The sequence below is a fragment of the Phragmites australis genome, chromosome 24 (genome assembly GCF_958298935.1).
Source record: "Phragmites australis chromosome 24, lpPhrAust1.1, whole genome shotgun sequence".
Taxonomy (NCBI): domain Eukaryota; kingdom Viridiplantae; phylum Streptophyta; class Magnoliopsida; order Poales; family Poaceae; genus Phragmites; species Phragmites australis.
Genome location: NC_084944.1, coordinates 4,401,627 through 4,425,861, shown reverse-complemented (window position 1 = coordinate 4,425,861; position 24,235 = coordinate 4,401,627). Strand labels below are relative to the sequence as shown.

The following is a 24,235-nucleotide window of genomic DNA, read 5'->3' as shown; positions in this document are numbered from 1 at the left end:
GAAATTTTTAACTCCGATTTGATCTCTAGAGCGATATACGAAAAAGAGAAACTTCATGGCGGGGATGACCACAACGGAAAATCTCCAATTGTAAAAGGAGATTGAAGAATCATCCCGCGAACTATGCATATACATTACCCTTGCTGTTTGCTCTTCCTTGCTGATAATTTGGGCCTTTATTCTTGAACTGTGCATATACATTTCCCCTCTTTTATATTCAGTATTACTAGGGGAAGATGATCCTTATTATTTATGCAGGCTTTCATGAAGATACCACTATACATGATTTCTTTGAAATTATTGGTGTTTCAAGCTAACTCTGCCCACGGGTTCGCTGCGCTGTGTCTCTTATGATTTCTGTGCGAGTACGTGTATAGAGAGAGTATGACGTCTACACCCGCTTTGTATAATACGTGTTTCTCTCAATATAATTCTTTTTTGGATTATATGTATTTCCATATAAGCTGGTTTTGTACGTGATACTGATCACTGACACGCAGAGACAACAGTAAAAAATTATGGAGCCTCTGCACGGCAAAACAATCACTGGAACGAAATTTACACGCAGCTATGCATAACTGCACATGTGAACCACACAGTTTGTATAGTAGAGCACATGAATGCTCAGCAAATCAACAGAAAGAAATTGGGGAAATGGACACTTTGCACAGCAAATTGCCAATATGAAAGCTGAAAAATGCCATATACATGATTTGCTAGGCACACGCGTGCAACACGAGGGCGTGCATACATGACGTTATAGATATGATATCTCTGAATCTTCTATCTATCATAGAGAGAGGGGAAAAAAAGTTAAGACATTGAAGCTTCACTGCGCTATAACACTGACACCTTTGAAGTTCTATGCCTGTATGTAATTTCTATATATCTCTTTCACTACAGCTGGTGATCCTATGTTGCTGTATCTGTTATGACCAAAGGAATAGCAGGGGTGAAAATTTTGCGAGTAGCGGTATGGCCATTTATACGCTTGACAGTTGAAAGATATCCTGAAGAAAGAGACTCAGCTCCTGAGCTGTTCTCCCAACCTCTCCTTGCCGCCTGCAAAGGGATGCACAGAGGCATCAGTCATGTTCAGTTCATTGAACTGAATGACGTTTTGAGGTTTCAGGAGTTACTGCCATTGAAGTAGAAATGGGAATTTACCTTGTCAGTGACTTGAGGCTGCCACTCACCTTCTTCAGTTCTTGGAAGCATAAATTGCACCGCTCCAACCTAGCAAGATACACGCTTATGAAACAAGTCCATTGGACGCATATGAGGCAGGAAGCAGGATCATTGCATGGAGATGAGAGGAGCAAAATACCTCTGCTCTGCCTCAAGGTCTACACCAACTGGTGGCGTAGCTGACAAAGTTGAAGAAATAGTAGCACCAAAGCTTTTAACAAGACTGAGAACCATCTCCAAGGCAATGCTAAGATGCCTGCATTGCGAAATGTATCAAACATCCATTAAGCACCACCTTAGCAGCACATTTTGCCTTATGCTTGTTAACGGAATAGTTACTGATGCAATTTACATTGTTACTCATTTCCCACACTAGGCACTAGCACCCTGTATAGACTGAAAAAAAACTAAAACAGTGCAAGGGCAGATAAAAATTGCACGAGGCAAAAAGCTTCCAATAATGACATTATCGGTGCGATTATCAGTGAAGGAAGCCAAGTCAGATATAGCATTCAACGTTGATGCATGACTGCTAAACCAATTGGTGGTCGTGACTACATACATAGAACACACAACTGAAGTGAATCGACAAAATACAATCGATCATAGCCTTGAATACACGGGTCAACTAGTGCTACAATTTGACTAAACTCTCAACCAAGGGCAGCATGTCCTATCTGCATATTAAGAGTTCCACCCATTTTCAGAAAGGGGAATGGAATAGTCAAATTCTCCCATCCCACGCAAAGTCCAGGTCTCCAAGGAATATTTATTGCGTTTGAAACGTAATGTTAGGTATTCTCATCCAACGTACAATAGGTCAATAGCAAGGTAAAAAAATTATTATCTGCAGTTTTAATGTTGCATCAATTAAGAGGAAATATGTGGCAAATACCTGTCATATGTGCTTTCAAGAAGACAGGACGCAAGACGTAAGAGAAAAGTACAAGTATCTAGTGTGATACAGTTACTATTCTCCATCAGAATGCTAATTATATCAGCAGTTACCTATAAGAATGGTAGAACAACACATCAGACATTGTAATGGATGGAACTACAATAAAGGGGGGGGGGGGGGGGAGGGGGTACTACGGAGTACACACAGCATAATCCAATATTCTCCACGTAGCATCAAGAACTCCCTTTAAATCATTTCTTTGCCAACAACGGTAAACCACCTGAAAATATCACATGATGACTACCATTACCCGATATATGTAACATAATAGTGTCTCACAGCAGTAAATAATACAGACGAACGGATTTCAATCCTCTTTATAACCTCTAGTTTTGTTAGCCGAGACTTCATTGCATGAATGAATTCTTGATGGTTTTCCATTAGATCAGCCATAACATCTTCATCACTAGTTGACACACACTCTTTTCGAGCAAGCAAAGGGCACCGTCTCTGCAGAAAACAGTCAAAATGGGTTCAATATCAACAGAAAGAACAAAAGCATCCCAAATGGCACAATCTTGTAAGTGATGCATACCGAGCTGTCTACTGTTCGTTCAGACTGGATGATATCATAATTCGAAGAGGAAGGTCCTGTTCCAACCAAAAAAGAGCTTGGTGATAAGTCTGAAGGAAACTGGAAGAAAAAAAGTCAAATTGCTAGATCGCTTACGACGTTCAATAGCATGCCTTCCACTTGACTCCAGTTGGCTCAATCCAAGCACTGCAGTTCTGTTGATGTTGGCAAACTCTGGGTTCCTTGTAGACGCAGATTTCCGTTTTTCAAAACGAGGCACATCGTACCAGCTACCAACTTCATTAGACTTGACACTTTCAGTGCATACCGACCCAGAACAGTTATTTTCCCCAGAACCTGAAGTTTCTCTTGTAAATTTCCTCTGTGAACTAATAGGCTTTGACTGAAATATATGCTCATGCACCTTTTGGCTTTCTGGAGCCCTCCTTCTATAGTCAAAATCCAGATTAACTCCCAAACTAGTTTTTACATCATCAGTGATTCTTCTACAGCCACCTTCTACATCCATTTTTGAGCTCTTTGAATCAATCATGGGTACCAACTTGCCATCTTCTTTTCCATGATTGGCAGCTAAACCTCCTTTTTCTACATTTCGAGGCTCAATAGTTGGTATCTCACCTGTGGCAGCTTCACTGAGAATGGGACCAGCATCCACTTTAGAGCTATGCCTCGCGACAAGAATAGGCATGAAAGATGATTCCTTACTACCACATGCAGAAATATTGGACCTTGATCTATACGTGGTAACTGCCGATGCATGTGAGTTGTGAGACAGCATTCCAGCATCTGAAGAGAGAACCTCTTTAGAGCGGACTCTTGGTGCTGGCAAAGGCACAACAGCAGCTGGCTGTCTCTTCTGGTCAACAACGGAATTTGGGTTCAATCTAACTCTAGGAGAAAGGAGGGGTACAGAATCAGATCTTGTGAGCCGGAGATCCCTTGTTCCAGGTGGTTTGGACAATCTCTTTATTAATGCAGAAGAAGCTGAGATAGGAATCTCTTTTGAAGCAGACATTGAGCGTTCAAGCATTGTATCAGAAGCAATTTCACTGGCTGTTTCAAAAAGTAACAAAGATATCTAGTTTTAGAATACAGAATCATAACTATAGGAGATAGCTATAGGCGGAGATAAAGAAGAGATAAGTAAAGTGTTTGTTGTTTACAGTACCTGGGCTTCTGGAAACTGATAGCCTACCAAACACCGATGATATGCTATTATCTGATTGTATCGGACTATCTACACTTCCATTTAATTGTGATCCAGCACTACTACCAGCACGCGGCTCAATTCTCTGAAAATTAGTGCAAGTACCCTATCAGAAAGAAACAACCCAACTGCTAACATAGTAAATTTATGCCTAACAAATCATACCATCAAATCCACAACCCATACACCAACACAACTTTGGTTATAAGAGCAACCAAGAAGTTTTCCCTCATCAACAGTTATATCTGCTAATGTGGACCAGCCTACATCAACCATATCATGACATATGATGGGTTCCCAGGAAAGAACCTACAAGCAAAAAGATAGTATGTTATGACCTTTCTTGTGCTGTTATTTCCTGAAGAATGAAATGAGGATGTTGATAGATCACTAGGGCATATACCTTTAAGCTTTCATGTAATCCACAAAAAAGTGTTTTACCATCACTGTTGAATTTCATAGAACGAACTACACTAGCCTGAAAAATGAGAGCAGCTGCCATTAAGTAATTGATTATTTCATTACCGATCAAGTACTTTGTCACCGACAAGCACACTCATCCATTTCCACACAGAAATTCCAGACATATGAAGAAATTGATGATCAGAAACCGTACCGGCACCAAGTATTCTCGACTGTTCTGCATTAAGCTGGAACAAATTAATTATATCCAATAAAAGAAACAAGATAGAGAATGGACATTAAAATTAGCTTATTCTGCATTAAACTAAAATAAAGCAGGTGTGGCTATGTACCACTATCTGGTTTACCAACTGATATCTACAGAAGAGTCAAAAGTACATACCAATATACCTATTTTAGGAAACCTTGAACTTAACAGGTTGTTTCACACAAATAAATTATAAGATATTACGTTACATAAGCTCAATAATAGCTATTTCACCAAGGCAATTTGTCATATGGTGTAACTTTTGGTCTGACATGCTGCATCATTGGTCATTTTTGTTTGTTGGTTGGTACCATTTCATGACCCCAGAGATACATGAAAACTGGTGCTTAATGTTGACTTTATGTGTTTCCTTGAATCCTTGTAAAGGATTCTATTTGGGCAGACAAACCAAGGCCTAAAACAAATCATAATGGTTTAAAGAAAATTCATAATGATGAATCTTACTTTGAATTTAATTTCATTTAATCCAAGCAGATGATCAGATGCACCAAAGGGCTTAAACACTACTTTTTTAAATTGTAGCCAACTAGGAGATAGCTTTTCCAGATGACTATATAGCCTTGGTGTTATGGGCATGGATCCATTGGAGGGATTAAGGGAGGATTAGAGACGAGAGAGGGGAGGTGCGGTGGCACGAAGCTGGTGCACGGCGGCTGGGAGGCGAGGAGGCGTGAGAGCTTTCGGGTTTTACCCCTTTAATCTTGCTTGCCTTTTATTGATAAATTGCCTCTCTTTATAGAGAGAGAGGACAACTTGACCCCTAAGTAATCTATTACAAATATGGAATATTCTGGTAGATCCTAATCTACTTAGCGGGCAAGTAATCCCGTGGGCCCAGCCGGTGCTACAGTACCAGGCCATCGGGTTGGGCCTGTTAGGCGCTTATTGGGCCATAGGCCATATCTGGGCCATGACACTTGGGTTCATAGACCCAGTTAATTCATACTTTGAACATGGGTAGCTTGAATTGGGGACATGATTGAACAAATTCACTTTTGGAGTGATTAATATGTAAGTATGGTACCTCAGGTCCAGAAGAACCAATCAACTCAAAAGTCTCAAGGTCCCAAAATTTAACAGTCTTATCAGCTGAACCTGCAAAAGTTTTGAAAAGAATATCATGGAATATGTTACTTAGAACTCCAGATGATGTACAAATAAGAAGCATGTGGGAGTAATAAGTTCACAATAAAAATAAAAACGCTTAAACTAGCATAATTTTGAAGGAGAAATTGTCATCCCAGGAACAATTCACTACGGCGAACGTATACACAATCTTCATAAAATAGGACCCACCACCTAACCTGTAGCCAACAAGAACTCATGGGGGTGAAAATCCAAGCAGTTGACTGGACCTTCATGAAGACTAAAGTCATGCAAGAGTTTTCCAGCCGTCAAATCCCAGATCTGGCAAGATATTTTAAACACAATTTCAGTCATCAGGAAGTACAAGATATTTTTCTGTTAATAATACAAGGAGCATATAGTATGATGGCAGGTTAATAGCTGAACAAGTCAGAAGATAAACTCCAAATTTCTTTTCGGTGCTATGATTTTTGAATATTGATTTGCATGACAATGGGGCATGCTCAAAAGTTTACCTTCACAGAGTTATCAGCCCCACCAGAAACAATCCATCGACCATCAGGAGTAAATTTAAGCACGTCAATTCGCCGGGTATGGCCCTTGTATGTGTGAATGCACCTCTTCTTTCGAATATCCCATATTTTCATGTTTGTGTCTGAAGACCCAGAGGCCAAGAATTCTCCAAAAGGATGGAACTCAAGAGACGCGCAATTCGATCTGTGCCCAGTGAAAGTTCGAACAACTGTGCATTGTGCACGGTAGTCAGTAGAAACAGATAATTGCATGATACAGTTGCACTTTATCTTTTCAATTCAAAATGCACCAAAGCGTCAATACTGGTTCATACCTTTCGCCTCCTCAACATCCCATATTTTTATTGTTCCACTTGCTGCTCCAGCACCTATCGTAACTTCAGAAGAGTCAAAGCTTACTGACTCAACTGGACTTGTAAGGCCTGATAGGCTCTGCAATGTACATGACAATCACTTGGAGTAGATAAGTGAGTGTCAATCAAAGCTAAAACGCCATCACACATGATAGCAGAATATCCCATAGGAAATTACCAGGAGGGCACTGGGTTTCCCTACAGCCCAAAGATTAACCTTCAGATCCTCCCCACCAGTGATGAGGATCCTTGATGTCCGCCTCCCAAACTTGACACAATTGACATTGGAAGCATGCGCAACAAACTCCTCTGATCAGTGTCAAGGAAACATGATAGACTGTTGCATACTACCACATATAGTTAAAAGTGTGATTTCAGAATTCACTTTCTTTGGATGATATTTCAAAAGACATAATAGACTGTTTTAGATTACCAAGGACCCGACACAACATGTTTGAATTTTATTTCGTAATTCACTTTTTTCCTGGAAGGATCTGAATACACATTTCTGCAAGGCAATACAATTGACTGAAAATCCAGAGTAGAATACTCATATCATTAGCATGGTTGGTCTCCATTGCATTATCGACATCAAATAACACCAGTTTTTGGGTAACACTAAAGTTCATACCAGTACATGCACTATCCATGCTATGCTAGCACCTACATTCCCGATGAAAAGAACAAATTAGTATGAAGTTGAACACTCCTTGAAGAAGGGAAAAAAAAAAACAGCAACAAGAGTCATTTTAGTGGTATTACTAATTTCATTTCAGTAGCCGAATCATTCATTCTGTGCAAGCACCTAAGACCTAAGTTCTCGATGGAAAGAACTAACAAGTATGACATTTCAACATTCTGTATTGATCTTCCCAACTTTCACATGATAGGTGTGAGGATTTCAGAACCTACAGCATGATCCCATTTACTGCAATCGGTACAACCTATCGAACAAATGGCAAACTACATAGTACGTAAGTCCAGATCCCTGACAAGATACTTCTCTTTCACAGCTCTACTTCGCAAAATTTCACTGGGCGACAAATAATAGAACCAATTTCCCCTCTCGAGTTAAACCAGAGCACCAATGTTCAGTTTGAGCTTAGGTAGAAAACTATGTTATTCCAGGTGTGAAATTTAGTAATACAACATCCTATTTCGCACTAAATTTCATTATATCCCCAACTTCAAACACATACATGCTCACACAGAAGGGGAGGAGAAAAAAACTAGTACTACAGCTCCAATCGTCTTGAATTGGTTCCTAGGAGCCAACTCAACTCCTGCACTTGCATAACTCATCAGAGACGCACAAGAACAAAACAGACATGAACAGTGAGCACTAGACCATCCCCAGACTGAAAAGCAGGCAATCAAATTCGATCGTGCGTGCGAATCCAGCCCAACCAAAACCTAACTTCACCGATTGAAACGAGCAGGCAAGAGGAATTCGACTTCAAAGACCCCGACTGTAAATTCCCAAACCGGCAATTCACGGGATACGGAGCTTGTACGCGCGCTTGGTGGCCATCTGCGGCGACCGCAGTCATCAAAAGCTTGGATTTTTTTTCTCCCCCACCGCGGCGGAGAGAAGGATTCGGAGTCCCTCTCTCTCTCCCTCAGGATCTCCCCATATGCGGCGGCCTCTTTGCTGGTGCAAGTTGGTTGTTGGAGTGAGAAAAGGAGAAGGATGTTCAGCGAGATCGCTTGCTTTTTTCTTTCACGGTCCTTTGTTTGTGGCTTCCCATATTTTCAGTTATTTTGATTTGGACCGTAGCAAAATAGGGACTTCTGAAGTTGTATAAACATCTAGATACAGTAAATTACAATTTGCACGGTTACTTCGATAAAAATCAGTACTCCTTCCGTACACAAATGCAGAACATATTTTATTTTGCATATATCACAACGAGACAAGTAAAAGTTAACGATTTATTAAGCGTGCATTTGGAATAATACACGTTTATGTTTCATGGAATATGAAATGCGCTCTTATCCGTGTACAAGGCTAATCAAAACATAAAACCTATATTTATGGACAAGGAACTACTTTATTGAATTTTGTAAATATATCTCAATAAAAAATAGTGGTCAAAACTACACTTGGTGACCGTATCTTATCGAAGTTATAACCGGAGTCCAAATTGTTCGCGAAGCAATTCTTTTCAAGATGACATGGAGGATGCGGATCGCTTGCTTTCACATCTTCGACGAACTATATGACAATCCATGTTAACTGTCACTTGGAGAATTTGGTTTAGGAAGAATACTACTAACTTCCAGCTCTTTGAGAAGCTGCATGCTGAAATCTAGATATTTTGGTTGCTACTTGGGCAACTTCGTTCAAAAAGACTCATGCAAATTTAAAAATATGATGCTAACATTGGTTGAATAACCAACCGATAAAAACATGCATGAACTCCTTATGCTGGATCTTGTCTCTTACAACTTTTCTTTCATGTGATCTGAAACCAAACTTATCTATTTTTGTATGTATATATATATGAACAGCCCGTTTGTGCTACTTATGCAATTGAACACAACAATTCTTATGCCAAATCTGAATTATCGAGCGAAATGTTGTTTTGTGAATTTGCTGACAACGCCTCCCCCTTCTGTGAGGATAAGAGGTTCCAAACCAAATGTGCACTACAGCAACATAAACATCGTATTTACATCATCGCATATGATACATGCAACCAATTCAGTTCAAATGTCGTGGTAGCAAAGCCCAAGGGAAAAAAACAAGAAAATGAGAAGGAAGACAACGAATCCACAAACAGAAAAGAGGCACACGAGTCTCTAAATCGTGGTCATGAAGGTTGCCCATGGACAGCAATCAGATGATCCACATCATGAGTCAAGGACCATATTTGGCATAGAGTAGTCATCACAATGATCTTCGTCACCTATCTCTAGTTTTTCCTATAGCAATACTATATCAATATTGCAGCTTTGGAAAACAGAACTCCAGTCCAAGTTCAGTTAGGATCCTTCAAGAATTACGACTGCATATAAACGTGTGTAAATTTAAATACCAAACAAGATGGATAGTTCAGTTATTTTATTTTTCTCCAGTTGTAATGTGTCATGCTTCTAAAGAGAACTCCAGTTCTAATGTGTCATTTTTCTCCAGCTCGGGCCCTGCGGGAGCTCAGCGATGGAGAATTCCATCGTGGCGGTGCCGAGTGAAATTATATACCTCTGATCCTCGTGCACACGAACCCATTCGCTTGCATGCTACACTCAATAATCGACAGCGAACATTGTCTGGCCTCGCCGAGACGTCCACCCACGGGATAACTGACCAAAGCCTGATGATGTCTGAGGAAGAAGGGAGGCTGGAAGAAGAGGCAGAGTAGGGGCGCCGGGAGGAGGCCACAGCACGGCGCCAGGCCTGGCAGGTGCAGGAGGCGCGGACGAGCGTGGCGAGGGATGGGAGGCGGAGGTCGTCCCCGAGGGAGGAGATGGGTCTCTCTGCCGGCGCGCAAGATGCGACAGCGCAAGAACATCCCGTGACTAGAAAGCATGTTCTTGGAATCAATTCGACCGCTGCGAGCGAATCCAACGCAACTAAAACCTAACGATACGGATTGGAATGGAACAAGAAGGTAAGAACAATTCTACTTAAACGATTCCAACTAGGTAGGTTGGCGCACTTTGCTGCGCCCGTCTCAAATAAATATTACGTTGAGCTACAGTAGCAGATGGTTTAGGAGCGTGCTAATTTTTCCATCGTTTAAATATGTTATACCTGAGGCGGACGTTGATTTCCTCTGGACTCATATATGTAATATATATATATAAATATATAAATATAAATATATATTTGTATGTATATATATTTATATATAGACACATAGTATATTGATGGATAGTAGCTATAACAGTAATACGAACCTTTTAAAAAATTGTGTTTTTTTTAGTTTTAGTTTTTTCCTTTGCATTTTTATATTGTTATGTTGAGTTACCGCAGCAAGTGCCCTAGGAGCGTATCGATTTTTCTACCGTTAGTATATGTTATCTGAGGGGTACGTTGGTTTTCTCTAGACTTATGTATGTAATATATATATATATATATATATATATATAAATATATAAATTTAAATATATATTTGTGTATATTTGTATGTATATACATTTATATAGAGATACATAATATATTGATGGATAATAGTTACAACAGTAATATGAACATAAAAAAGAATTGTGCTCTTTTTTTTAGTTTTAGTTTTTTTTTGGAATTTTAGATCGTTTCAGTCGATTTATCAATATATATTTTTTAGAAGTTTCTAAAAATAAAAATTATATAATATATATGCATACACATACGTATATATACATATATGTATATGTATACATATATGTGTGTATATATACGTATAAATGATGGGACCCACCTGCTACTGTACCTACAGTAGCCATGAGGCCCTGGGCGCTCGCGAATCCCGCCGCCGTTAGTATATAGTATTGATTCAAAAACCCCCAAACAGGCAAAGGCAAATTCACAGGATACGGAGCTTGCACACGCGCTTGGTGGCCATCTGCGACGGCTCCAGTCATCAAAAGCTTGGATCTTTTTCCCTTCCCCACTGCGGCGGAGAGAACGATTCGATTCGGAGTTCCTCGCGCTCTCAGGATCCTCCCATATGCGGCCTTGCTAAAATTTCGCTCAGTTGTTAGTTGGAGTGAGTAAAGGGCGAAGGAATGTTCTTGGAGGAAACCAAACTCTACTTCCGTTCTTTCGCGGCTTTCTTGTTTGCACCTCCCTTGGTTTTCAGTTATTTCCTATTCTTTTGTTTTGTCGATAGCTTTTCTGTTGGAGACATGGAACATTGAAAAAGTTATGAAGCTGTATGGAATTTAGACAGTTTTGTTGCATATTGCACTAGTGAACTTTGAGATAACCTTTGTGGTTGCACATGGTTGATTGTGGTTGTATTTTTTCTCGAGAGAAATTGTCTTCCTATTTACAGTAAATCTAAAATAGTGGAAACATCCTAATCCCCACGTGGCAAAGAAAATCACAAAGTTGTCAACGTGTTTTATATAACTCCTACATGGGCAAGAAAAAAACTAGCCTAATTTGAACATATAAACCACTCTAATTTTAACATCTTCTTGATATGTTGGTATTACCAGAGTGCCAAGAGCCTTTTTTTTTTTCAGATCAGGTGCCTAATTACTTAGGCTTATCTCCACCTTGAAAAAGTTCTATTATTTATCTTTTCCGCTAATCTTTATAAATCTAAAACCACAAAAGTATACATATAACATCTATTAAATCATACCAGACATATATTTTACGAGCTGATTGTACGTTTCGTTTCCAAACTCTAGGCAACATTTGCAATGCATAAGCAAGCCGACAATAATTTGAACCGTTGCGGTTGACAATATATATCCTCTATCCTAAGCACTACGAATTTCGCATACCAAACCATTGTGATTTTTGAAGAACGCCATCTTGGCCACATCTGAACCGTCCGATTACAGTAATTCATCCATTCATCAACATGGGCTCATCTCCACCGTCCAATCGGACACGTGGGAATGAACAAGGTGGACCCGAACCCGTCCTGGGTCGGGCCAGGGCCGTGCCGCACCTGCGCGCATCTTTAAATGCGCTCCCCGGTGGGGCCCTGTCTCCAGAGCTCTGACCTAATCCCCAGAAGCCTTTGCGCCGACGAGTCGACGGCGACGACGACGAGGCCTTCTTGCGCGGCGAGCCCATCAGGTAACCTTCCTTCCGGAACCTTCTAGAAACCCCAGCGCGCGGCTTGGCCGTGCTAGTTGCTTGCTCCCCGCCCGCGCTCGCGAATCTCCGCTTGGTCTTCCGGCGTTCTTCCTCTGCAGATTAGCGGTCTCCTTTGGTGGTGTGGGATCGCTGGGGGTTCGTAGAACTGGGCATCCGTGGCGTCAGGGTGTTAGCTTCCGCCGGGCTCCTTCCCCTCGCGGCGTCGGGGGCGAGGCGTGACTCTCGCACCGTCGTTGCGCCTAACACACAGGCGTCATTCCTCCGAAGCGAAGCACCGAGCACGCCATCTCGAAGGAGTTTTCTGGCCGCCCTTCTCCTCTGCTGCACTGGTGTGGGGGTGAAGATCCATCCAGTGGAGTTGAAGTCTTTTTTTTGGGGGGGGGGGGGGGGGTGAGGAGGACCTAGATTGCTTGGCGGGAACTGTTACAAGAGTGACTTATGTACTTTAGGATCTTTTCTGTGTTGTGACTGTGAGCAATGAATTCCAAATCTTTTGCTGGGATAGGAAATTCAGCCCATCTAGTTTGACCCTTGCGGATTCTTTTTACTGTAGCGAATTCGTTTTCGAAAAATTGGGTTCAGTTTAATTCCATGCCCCTAATTAATTCTGCCCCAGGCCGCAGCTCGAATCACCTGTGCAAGTGCCCTTGTAAGTTTGCTCATGTGCAGTGTGCTCAATTTTAGTTTGAATGCTATAATGAGCTGAATGTAAGGTCAAACTGCAGCTTTCGTGTGTTAGCATGAGCTACTTATGCAGAGTTACGGCGACTTTTTGCGCATGTGCTGAAGTGCTCTAAATGACTGGCCTTATGGGGAATTTTTTGAGCGTTGGATTCCTTTTTTGGATACATGCTACTAGATCTGCAGCAGGACATGCAGTTGGCAATTTGACATTTTACCTTAGGTGGTGGCCTGATGAGGTGTGATTGTCTCATCATTCCTCGCTATTTATGGATGCAAAGCCAAGCATTGTAGAGGTCACTCTACAGAATTGCTGCAACTCACATATTTAGGTTCCCTTTTACTTATAATGCAATGTTACTGATAATTTGCCTTTACTGAGCTCAGGATTGCAGCTTCCACCTGTTACTAATGACTTTATGCTAATTACGTTTGTATAAATTCAAACTGTAGCTGTCCAGTTGCCTAGCAGCCTTTCCACCCTGACACAACTGTAATTCCATATATGCTTTGATCATTTAGAACTTTATGAAAGGGTAATTGGCTATTTTTCATGCCATAAATCCTTTTATTCTATTTTGGTGAAACGTTGATGAAGCGATCTCGTGCCGGATCATTTATTTCTGCTATGGCTATTTTTTGTGCCATAAATCCTTTTATTCTATTTTGGTGAAACATCGATGAAGCGATCTCGTGCCGGATCATTTATTTCTGCTTACTCTCTGTCCCTTTTCAATGTTTCATCTATTTATTAAATGATGTGTGGTACATTAACATGATGTTCCTTTTTTGCCCATGCTGGCATTATATCTGCATTTCTGGAAAATTGGACTTCAATGCCAAAACACTTCTTTAGTTTTATATACTCTGGCCACACATTGTTATTCACTATCTCTTTTGGCCAATCAAATTGATGTTACTCCCGCCAGTCACAAATAAGTGCCATTTTGGGATGTGTGTTGTCAACATTTTCAAACTTTGGCTACAAATTACTCTTTATGTAGATTTGTCTCAAGAAGTAGTTTCATAATAGTATAACTTTACTATATTCTATAAACGTATTACACAAAAAAGTAATAGTCAAAGATTTGTTTTGGGGACCATGTCGATGTCCAAAATGACACTTCTGTGAATGGAGGAGGGAGTATAATGGAACCAAAAATACATAATGGCAGTTTTTTTATTTAAAGGAAATAAATTAACGTAGAGCGCTGGTTGAATATATGTTGAAAGGAAATAGCGGGTAAGCGTATCGTTTAATCAATGTGACTTGTGGTCTCCAGGGTGTCTTGATCTGTGCACGGTCAATACTTCTTGTTGTACTTGTAAATTACCTATACTAGTATTCCGTAGTCAAAAATACGAAAATAGCAACATCGACATGAACATTTAACAGCAGTTTCTGACTTTGGAGGTATGCATAAACTACAAGGGTATGTATGTGTCATGATTGGAGATGCCCTAGGTTCCTGTGCATGCTACATCCTTTCATTTCTGTATTGCCTTCTTATCAGTATACCTATTCAGTTTGTTTATGCTGATGGATCATTCTTTATGTTGGCAAAGGTGGACTATAAAGTTGATGGATTATGATAATTCTAGAAGAAGTAATTCCAAAAAGAGGACGCGTTTCAATTCTGATGATGGAAAGAGGAAACGATTAAATTCCAGGCATGATGACACATCTATGTCCTCTGAGCCAATTGAAACCATTTACAGGATATTGTGCCCGGTAAAAAAGATAGGTAGTGTCTTAGGGAGAGGTGGTGACATTGTTAAGGCCCTTAGAGAGGAAACTAAAGCAAAGATAAGGGTTGCTGATTCCATTCCTGGTGCAGACGAGAGAGTGATTATCATCTTCAACTACCAAAATCAATCTGAACGAGCTGACGAAGCAGCTGAAAATATTTCTAATGATGGCTTAGAGAACATGAAGCCCCATTGTTCTGCCCAAGATGCCTTGTTGAAGATACATGATAAGATTGTGGCGGATGAAGTTGCCCACGAAAAGTCTGAAACTGTTGATGATGTGATTGCTCGAATTTTGGTTCCAGGCAATCAAGTTGGCTGCCTGTTAGGAAAAGGTGGCTCTATTATACAACAATTGCGAGCTGATACTGGTGCAGGGATCCGTGTCTTGCCATCTGAAAACCTTCCCCAGTGTGCACTTAAAAGTGATGAACTGGTGCAGGTAAGTTTGTTTTAGTAGTAAGAAATCCTTTATTACCTTATTCAGCTTGGTAATGACTTTAGCTTCAATTGATCCTTGGCATCATATAACGTTTCTTAACTTGGATTAGTATTCAACTATTCATGCATTACTTTTATGGAAACAAATAATTCACTGTGGGCATATATCAATTGCTGTCGTACCCAGGGTTCAAAAAACCGTCGGTAACCGCTCAAAAATCGCGGTTACAGACCTTCCCGGTCCGGTCCGATTTCAAAAACCGCTCGGTAACCGAAATTTGAATTCAAAAAATTCGAAAAAATAAAAAAATTTAAAAAAAATTCAAAAAAAATCTTAAAAAAAACTAGACACAATTCTAAGAACTTCTGTGAAAAAAAAATTCAAAAATAATGTCGCTTGCATCATATTCTATAGGGAGAAAGTTTGAAAAAAATGAAAAAAATTGAAGCGTGCGGCTCAATTATTAACTCACGTTAAGGAAAAGTGTAACATGCAAACACATATTTTTCTTGTATAAAACGTATTTTAAGAGAACCTTTAAAATTGATTTCACTTTATTTAGAGTTTTATTAAATTCTCTATGATTTTTACAAAGTTCACAAGCATAAAGTGAATATGTTAAGAAAAATCACTGTAATTAATTTTTTCATGTCTACTATTATTTTTTCTACGTAAATCATAATATAAATAAGCTAATGAAAGTGGTTTCACTAATTTTTAAGGTGTGATGGGTCAGTTATGAATTAATCTAGTCGCAACACATTTACACAATCATGCATGTTACAATAACTAATTCATGAGTTCATATATTTTTAAAAGATATAGGATCATGTAAGAAGACTAACAAAATTAGTTTCATGATTTTTGGATTAGCAAAGAGTAAACTATGCATTTACCTTGGTTTAACAAATAAAATTTCTCACAGAAAATTTTGAACTTTTTTATGAGTATAAATACTTTTATCATGTAGATCATGTTTCAAGGAATCCAACAAAATTTGTTTCACTTGATTTGAAGCTCGGATGAATTAGTTATTGATTTTACAAGATTGAACCCTTTTTTAGATTTTTTGTTGAACTGCGCTGAAATTCGATAAAACCGCTCGATAAATCGAGAAAACCGAGCGGTTACCGAGCCAAACCGCTCGGTAACCGACCGAATCAAAAATGCGAGAAAATCGCTCGGTAACCGACCCAAACCGCTCGGTAACCGACCCAAACCGCTCGGTTACCGAGAGGGCAAAAACATGATTTTTTCGCAAAAATTTAAAATTTGCCGAATGAATTTTCTCCGAATTTTTTTGAATTTTTGACCGGTAATCGCGGTTACCGCGGTTTTTCGGTTACCGCCGGAGGTCGGTAACCGACCTCCGGTCGGTAACGCGAACCTTGGTCGTACCCGGCAAGTTTCTCATGCTATTGATAGTTTGATATGCCCTGTCAAGTAATTAAATGAACTAAATAGTGGAGTTTTGGATCTGGCATGTTGTTCTCGCCACTTGGAATTTTTTGCCTTTATCATGTCTTTCCCTCTTGGACATGAATATTATATTGTGCTTATATTATTTCAGATATCTGGAGTACCTTCTCTTGTAAGAAAAGCTCTCTATGAAATATCTACTCGTCTGCATCAACATCCTCGTAAAGAAAATGCACCTCTTGAAGAAATAATAGATGCAAGCACACAAAGGAAACGCGAATCTCCACCACCATTACCACATGGGAATCCAATGTTGCCACACCTGCATGTTGATCATCCACCACCTATACCCTTGCTTGATCCATATAGAAATGGACCATTGCGATATCCTGTTGCTGAAGCTGAAGAGTTTTCTGTCAGAATTTTGTGTGCTTCTGAGCTCATCGGTTCAGTTATTGGGAAAAACGGGGCCAATGTTCGGCAGGTAGAGCAGCAGACTGGTGCTCGAATTAAGGTTCAAGAAGTTGGCAAAGATGCTTCTGGAGAAAGGCTGATTATTGTTTCATCTAAGGAGGTAACAATGCATATGGTTGTTTCAATTGCCAACCCCTTCTTCCCGTAACATTTTTCAGCATGAGTACTCACAATTTTGTCTCTGTTTTATTTATCCAGATACCAGCTGATCCAATATCCCCAACAATTGAGGCACTTATTATGCTCCATGATAAAGTAAGTGCACCTTCTGAGAAACGCCATTTGAGTACGAGGCTTGTTGTACCATCAAGCAAAGTTGGCTGTATTCTTGGGGAAGGTGGGAAGGTAATTACTGAAATGAGAAGGCGAACTGGGGCTGAAATTCGAGTTTACTCGAAGGCAGATAAACCGAAGTACTTGTCTTTTGATGACGAGCTTGTGCAGGTGATTTAATATTTGATGATAACTACATCAAGATATGTATTTTGTTTCTGTATCTGGACACTTTTTTGTTAACTTTTGTTGTGCCTTTAAATTTGTTCCAAGCTTTCAGGTTGCTGGGCCTCCAGATATTGCAAGAGGAGCCCTCACAGAGATTGCTTCGAGACTTAGAACTAGGACTTTGAGGGATGCAAGTTCCACCAATAATCCCCCACCTGTTGCCCCTTTTGATGGTCCCCCTGTTGATATCTTCCCTAGCAGGGAATTCACGTTATATGGAAGGCCTGCCAATGATCCACCATATGGAAGGCCTGCCAATGATCCACCATATGGAAGGCCTGCCAATGATCCACCATATGGTAGGCCTGCCAACGAGCCACCATATGGAAGGCCTGCCAACGAGCCACCATATGGAAGACCTTCCAGTAATATACCTTATGGAAGACTGAACGAAAGTGCACCTCGTGATCATTCCTCTGCATATCCTGTAGATTACTTTTCTAAAAGAGAGTATCCTAGTGGAAGCCCTCCGTTTGTTAGTAATGTCCCATCATATGCTTATCAGAGATATGCAGTGCCTGCTCGCTTGCCTACTAGAGAACTTCCCTTGTCATTTAGTACCGGTGTGGATTATATGTCCCATCATTCTTACCGTGACCATGTGCCTACTGATTGCTACTCTAGTAGGGGTACACAGCAATTAGGCGTCACAAGAGATGGAAATTCAAATGCTTATGACTATACCGAGGTACATCTTTGATGCGTTAGCTTCCCTCTTTTGCAAATGGCCATCGCCTAAATTTTTCATTGGGAACTTGAGACTGAATACAGGACTGTTCCATTGTGCCTATTTTGTTCCATATTGGGTGATATTCCTGAATAAAGAAAAAAATCATATGTTAGTGTCTTATGGTGATCCACATCCATCCTTACAGCTGTCACTTCTGTGGCAGCTATGTTTACTTTATAATGTGGACAAGATGGTGCAACACTATTCATTTGTTTTCACTTGCTTCCAAATCCTAGATTTGGCTGCTGAGATGTTCTCTGCTGCTGTTGATTTCGAACAGTTTTCTTGATTTTGTTTATGCCTATCAGAAAATCTTAAGTTCTGAATAGATTTAAATTTCGTTCTTGTCAGGCTGCTGGACGGATGCATGGGTGTGAGGATTATCGAGGACTGACAGGTGTTACCGCCACTGGGTATGACTTTGGAGGCCCTCTTCCTTCCAAAACACAAATCCAATTTTACCCGGACAATTTTCATTGAATGATGATTCTTTGGCAGCCGGTTCTCAAGCACTATTGAACTGAGGATTCCAAGTAGTTCTTTGGATTCTATTGTTGGAGTTGGTGGGGTCAATCTAGCAGAGATTCGTCAGGTACAGAAGCTATGCTTTTTATTCCATTGGGACTGCAATTTGGAGTGCATCCTCTGTGATGGTCCAGTAATTTTACTCATGAATGCTCTCCTACTTGATCCCAGATTTCTGGTGCAAGATTGAGGTTACTTGAAGCTCATGCTGGTTCTTCTGAGTCTGTTGTGGAGATCCAGGGCACGCTAGACCAAACGAAAGCTGCGCAGAGCCTTCTGCAAGGCTTCATTAGCGCGAACAGCCGAGGCGCGCAGCAGCCATCCCATTCTTCTCGCATGCCGCATTACCCAAGCTGGGGCTAGATTCTGGTCGCGTGGCAGAGGAAAACAGAAACAGATCGAGCAGGGTTGCTGTGTGGCTGGAGCTATCTTTGACTGCAGATTAATTGCCGCGTTGATATTCTTGGTGGAATGGTAGATAGCTGTTGCATTAACAGTGCAGTAACATAGATTGTCTTATTGCAAAATAATATCGTTTCTCTCCTGAATGAAATACCTAGTGACAAGAGCTTATGTACTCTAGCCGTATATGGATTCTGAATGTTTGAACCTGTTGTTATAACGGCTGTTATTTGAGGTCAGAGGCCAAATGAAACCACATCTGATTCTCTGAGACTTGCTTCGCTCATGCTATTTCACTGGTAGGAGCCTAGGATATTTCAAAAATACCATAATTTCTGATTCTTTTATCCGAGGAAGGAGAAAAGAATATCCATATTTTTCATTCCTATCAGGGGTTGATCGATGATAAACCTGCCCCAAGCATACCCTGAGGCACACCTTTGATTCAGGCTGTGAAGAATCAAAATTTTGAAATACTCGATTACATTGGAGAGCGTGCAAATTTCACTCGTACGCATCATGTAGCAGACTAGAAACATGCACATACAGTACCTAACTAGACCCATCTATAACGTTTGTCTGCACTCTGCAGTACATTGCAAGGTCAGGAAACCGATATGCCTCACCATTCTGCATTTTGCTGTACCAAAAAATGTCCGAGACTAAGCTACTGTTCAACAATGCATCGAGCATGTAGATCGAAAAATCACACAAAATAAATGCAGGTTCAATCAGTATTGTTGGGTTTCTACTTGTTCTCAGTGCACACAATAGCTGCAGGCTCTTACCGCAGTTTGCCTGGAGGCCAACTGAATATGAGAGAGAGAGAGAGAGAGAGAGAGCTCAACATACTAAGAACCAGAAAAAAAAAAAGGTGAACTCTGCACAATATGGCATTTGAAACAACCAGAAGTCTAAGGTAGTTCCGAGGTGCAGAAGTATAGCCTTGTACTGCTGATATAACCGGGATTATACATTTACAAACAAAATACAACGTTGGTTCAAGCATAAATAGTATACTGACAGCAACATCAGCCGTCACAATTCACAACGTATTTATCGATGAATTCATATAAAAACATGGCACAGTGCTCTCATAGCTTATGAAATCGAGCCACAGGATGGTCCTTCAAGAAGCCAATGAGTAAACATCCGGTCCAGCAATAACGTGTATTGCATCGAACGGCATCATAGATAAACGCTTCTCATAGAACAGCTTCATGAGTAAATCCGTTCACTGCTTTGCTGTTAATAACTTAATATATGTTTCAAGAGTTATATACAGGTCCTTATGCACTTAATATCCCCACAGATGAACACCTAAGTTGTCACCAAAAGAAATAAACATTTGGTGCAGGCCGCAAGATTATTCTAAGAAGTGCCATATTGCAGGTCCAGAGATCAACATAGATTTCGTATCCAAGATTCCACAAACGAAGGCATCATCTTCGAATGGACATCGTTTGGTGAAATGCTCCTTGAATTGGGTCAGGTAACCTGTTCAACCATAGGAATATACTTACTTTTTTACTGTTATACAACATTAAAAAAAAAGCTGTAAGATAACAACTACCTTGTCTATTTTTTTCTCGAACACGTAGGAGAATTGCGCGTCATTATATTAAGAAGAAAAATAATCTAATTTATGAGAAAAACTGGGCTCAAAAATCTTAACAAGCACAACGTTATAACCCGCGAAGCTCACGCGTAAGACAACGTCGAAGCAGCGTAACCACCTTGAGCCTCCCCGGCCACAGAGCTCACCAGCTCCCCACCGAGGCAGTCGGAGGCAGCAGAGGACCAGTGGGCAGCAGAGAAACGGCATGTCAACTCCACTCTACAACTGCAGCCGACGAGGGCACCAACCAAACGACGATGAACACTGGCGACGAGCAAACAAGAAGCCGCAAGAACCGCGCCCAGATGGGACGCCGCCGCTGCAGTGGATGCTCGCAGGAAGCACACTCAAGCAGTGCCGCCTAGACACCGCTAGACCCAAATAGTGGATCCGTCGCCGTCGGTGGCAAATCCGTCCTTAGGAAAATCGGATCCAACCGGCTGGAAACGAGGGCACAAGGATCTGCCACCGCTTCAAAGAACAACCAGGGGGAGAATAGGAGAGGAGAGAGTGACGGGGGAGAGAAGGGACCGTGATCGCGACTCCCTAGCTTCGGGGCTGTCGCTGGTCGCCACTATCAACGTCCGCTCGTCGCCGACGGCAACCGGATCTAGCTTGTTGTGGGGGCTGTTAGGGCTAAGGGTGGAGTCGCCCCCATGTCGCCAAAGCAGGCGACGCGAGGGGATAATTACCTTGTCCATTTACACCACAGGGATTGCGTGTTCAATGGTGCGACGTAGAGCATCCCAATAGTAGCCATTAATTATCGTACCATAGGTAATATCATCAGGCTCCAATTCCATGGTGGCCATACCAGCAAGCTTCGTTTGTTCATCCATCTTTCCATATATGCAATACCCATCAAATTTTTTATCGAAAACGAGGAGAGTTGCATTTCATTTCATCAAAAGAGAAGAGAAACAAAGTACAACACCGGTGCAAGGCATCGGCCAACAGGAACACACACGCACTACATGCAAGAAAACAACACGAGTAGAAGAAGGAACCTAAAAAGGAATACTACCCTGGCCACAGCCTCTAAAGCTCCTTAGCCCCGGCTGCACACCACATGGTTTCTTCCTCACCCACTTTCCTTAACACGACGTCCATGCTAGGTGCAGCACCGTTAAAGACACACGTGTAGCGATGCTTCCAAATCTTCCAAGAAACAAGAATTATGAGTGAGTTAAGACCCTTCTTAAGTTGCTTGTCTACCTTTTTAATCACCTTGCACCAGCTGGAGAAAGAGATTGTATGAAGCTATGGGGTTAAAGCCTGCAACCAAGCTTCTGAAAAAAAGGAAACCATACTTGTCTTGCGAACACGCAAGAGATCAATAAATGTTGCATGTTCTCATCCGCTTGATCATAAAGCGGGTAGGATGCTGGGTGCGCAAGCCCTCGTTTGGCGAGTCTGTTGGCAGTCCAACATCTACTCAGGATAGCTAGCCAAACGAAGATCTGGCATTTAGGAGGCGCCCAACTCTTCCATATACGACTCCATGGTGCAAATTTGATGGACCCTTCAAAGAAAGCTCCATAAGCTGACCTACAGGTATATACTCCGGAGGCAGAAAGTTTCCAAGCAATACCCATCAATTAGTGTGGTATATGAAACATCAGACTTCCCACCAGCACGTACCATCAGGTCAAAGAAATTTTGGGCTTCCATAACCCTTCCTTTGCATAAGTTGCTCATTATTGAGTTGAAGAACACAGAGTTGGGATGGATGCCTCCATTAATCATTTCAAAAGCTAATTCCTCAGCCTTTTCCCATGTGCCACAGGCACACAGACCATGAATTAGGGTGTTAAACACAATGATGTCAGGAATCAATCCTTGTTGGATCATCTGATTGAATTGGGACATAACATCATCCACTCTGCCTATCTTGCAAAGTCCATCTATTGCAGTTCCGTAGTTGACTACAACAGGGTTCAATCCTTGCTGCCGCATTTTTGTAAATATAAGCATTGCCTCATCAACCATTTGTCGTTTAGCATATCCCCATATCAGTATATTGAATACATGATGATAAAAGGAAACACCGTCTCGAACCATCAAATCTAGGAAATCATGCATATCAGCAAGAGCACCATTGGCAGCGTACCCATGAAGCGGAGTTTTGTTGGTAGACACAATTGGGTTTTTACCCCTCTGGACCATAGAATTAAAAATCTTCCTAGCTTCGCGTCTGGATTAGTCGGGAAGAGGGTGCCCGGCGGCGGCGTTGGCGCGTGTCCCGTGGGGGCTAGTGTTGGCTTCGCATGAGGAAGCCAAGGCGAAAGATTTTTTAAAATAATACTAATTTAATAGAAAATTGCAAAAGTTGTATACATTTTTAAAAAATATATAAATAGTACCCGTCAACACGCCAAATGCCGACAGGATCTTATCGGCATTTCACATGCCGATAGTCCCCTATTAGCAATTCGGGTGCCGACAGGACCCATTATTTTCGCACACCGCCCGCTTAGTTTCCTCTCACACCGATTCAAATGGTAGCCGATAGGTCCTGTCCGCTTGACCAAGTGCTGATAAGTTACGTGTCCAGTTGTTACTTTAATTTATTGGCAAACCAAATGCTAACAGGTCTTCAATCGGTATTTGGCATGCTGACAGGATTTTTTTACATATTTTTTTGAAAACAGATGCTATTTTATAATTTTTTGTTAAATTAATATTATTTTTTTTAAAAATCAACCCGAAACTAAGGAGAAGAGGAAGGATTGAACGGCTTCAGCTCGGTGGCTTTCGTTTTAGCCAGCACAAGGATCCATGTGCTTTGGCCGAATGATGACGATTACGTTGGAAGGTTAATTATGTCAAATGACGGGGTAGATACTAATCGGAGCTAAAATGCTCTCATTACGGAGATAAATGAAATTGAATAGCAGAAGAATCCTGCGAGAATTCAAAAAATACAATAATATAAGCAAAATGTGTTTGGAGGGCGACAAAAGATAGAATTTATGCCCCGCTGGGAATATTTGTCAATTCCTATGTTTCAAAAAGAACTAGACAAACTTATGAGGAATTAGATGGCTTTGCACTAAGAAGAAATATGCACCAAAATTCCTATGTTTCAATCATGCTCTTAAAGGAGATGGAAAGAAAAAAGAATGATAAATCATAAATGTACCAATTAGGGAATATTTCGTTCATGGTTTTGTTCTAAGTTTATGTCAAACAAAAGTACCAATTTGGGTGAACTATTAATTCCAGCTGGTGTCAGCCTTGTGCAATTCAGTTGTTTCTGGTTTTCTGAATTGTTTTGTTCATTTCCTTTCAGGTGGTACATTCAACCGTACGTGAAATTTACGGGTGGTTGCAGCCGTAGTATGTACGGTGACATCTCAAGAAAATTTCAACACTACCTCTCTCT

The 24,235-nt window shown here is 40.9% G+C and overlaps 3 protein-coding genes across 6 annotated transcripts; 1 reads left to right on the top strand and 2 right to left on the bottom strand.

The window, feature by feature from the left end:
- Positions 1–662: 662 nt before the first annotated feature.
- LOC133907128 (katanin p80 WD40 repeat-containing subunit B1 homolog KTN80.4-like) lies at positions 663–11,293 on the bottom strand. Of its 3 annotated transcripts, none has more exons than XM_062349165.1 (18): positions 11,068–11,293; positions 6,730–6,860; positions 6,513–6,630; positions 6,181–6,407; positions 5,884–5,986; positions 5,604–5,674; positions 4,505–4,528; positions 4,292–4,366; positions 4,054–4,197; positions 3,850–3,973; positions 2,817–3,734; positions 2,682–2,737; positions 2,471–2,596; positions 2,292–2,366; positions 2,084–2,196; positions 1,328–1,444; positions 1,168–1,236; positions 663–1,062 (listed from the first exon to the last, which is right to left on the bottom strand). In XM_062349165.1, the coding sequence occupies exons 1-18, from the start codon at positions 11,093–11,095 to the stop codon at positions 984–986; spliced, it is 2,598 nt and encodes an 865-aa protein (XP_062205149.1). In that variant the 5' UTR covers positions 11,096–11,293; the 3' UTR covers positions 663–983. The 3 variants fall into 3 exon arrangements, with proteins under 3 accessions (XP_062205149.1, XP_062205148.1, XP_062205150.1); XM_062349164.1 differs by lacking the exon at positions 11,068–11,293 and adding an exon at positions 8,055–8,267; XM_062349166.1 differs by lacking the exons at positions 663–1,062; positions 1,168–1,236; positions 1,328–1,444; positions 11,068–11,293 and adding an exon at positions 8,055–8,268 and having other exon boundaries at positions 2,281–2,366.
- An 866-nt stretch (positions 11,294–12,159) lies between these two features.
- On the top strand, positions 12,160–19,503 carry LOC133907105 (KH domain-containing protein HEN4-like). Of its 2 annotated transcripts, XM_062349130.1 has the most exons (8): positions 12,160–12,288; positions 14,557–15,181; positions 16,752–17,174; positions 17,273–17,518; positions 17,628–18,263; positions 18,657–18,718; positions 18,804–18,897; positions 19,002–19,503. In XM_062349130.1, the coding sequence occupies exons 2-8, from the start codon at positions 14,573–14,575 to the stop codon at positions 19,191–19,193; spliced, it is 2,262 nt and encodes a 753-aa protein (XP_062205114.1). In that variant the 5' UTR covers positions 12,160–12,288; positions 14,557–14,572; the 3' UTR covers positions 19,194–19,503. The 2 variants fall into 2 exon arrangements, with proteins under 2 accessions (XP_062205114.1, XP_062205115.1); XM_062349131.1 differs by lacking the exon at positions 17,628–18,263.
- Positions 19,504–22,331: 2,828 nt separating this feature from the next.
- Positions 22,332–24,151, bottom strand: LOC133908031 (protein Rf1, mitochondrial-like). Its single transcript, XM_062350165.1, has 3 exons — positions 24,050–24,151; positions 23,723–23,754; positions 22,332–23,044 (listed from the first exon to the last, which is right to left on the bottom strand). Exons 1-3 carry the CDS (start codon positions 24,149–24,151, stop codon positions 22,399–22,401), a joined length of 780 nt encoding a protein of 259 aa, XP_062206149.1. The 3' UTR covers positions 22,332–22,398.
- Between the last annotated feature and the right edge of the window lie 84 nt (positions 24,152–24,235).

Coding starts and splice junctions, on each gene's coding strand:
- LOC133907105 (XM_062349130.1), top strand. CDS start 14,573: ATGGATTATGATAATTCTAGAAGAAGTAATTCCAAAAAGAGGACGCGT. Junction 17,175..17,272: donor TTATTGTTTCATCTAAGGAG/GTAACAATGCAT, acceptor TTATTTATCCAG/ATACCAGCTGATCCAATATC. Junction 18,719..18,803: donor ACAGGTGTTACCGCCACTGG/GTATGACTTTGG, acceptor ATTCTTTGGCAG/CCGGTTCTCAAGCACTATTG.
- LOC133907128 (XM_062349165.1), bottom strand. CDS start 11,095: ATGGCCACCAAGCGCGTGTGCAAGCTCC. Junction 2,197..2,291: donor GGAGAATATTGGATTATGCT/GTGTGTACTCCG, acceptor CCATTCTTATAG/GTAACTGCTGATATAATTAG. Junction 1,445..2,083: donor CTTGAAAGCACATATGACAG/GTATTTGCCACA, acceptor TTCGCAATGCAG/GCATCTTAGCATTGCCTTGG.
- LOC133908031 (XM_062350165.1), bottom strand. CDS start 24,151: ATGTACCACCTGAAAGGAAATGAACAAAACAATTCAGAAAACCAGAAA. Junction 23,755..24,049: donor TTAATAGTTCACCCAAATTG/GTACTTTTGTTT, acceptor GAATTCTCGCAG/GATTCTTCTGCTATTCAATT. Junction 23,045..23,722: donor ATTCAATTTCATTTATCTCC/GTAATGAGAGCA, acceptor CGACTAATCCAG/ACGCGAAGCTAGGAAGATTT.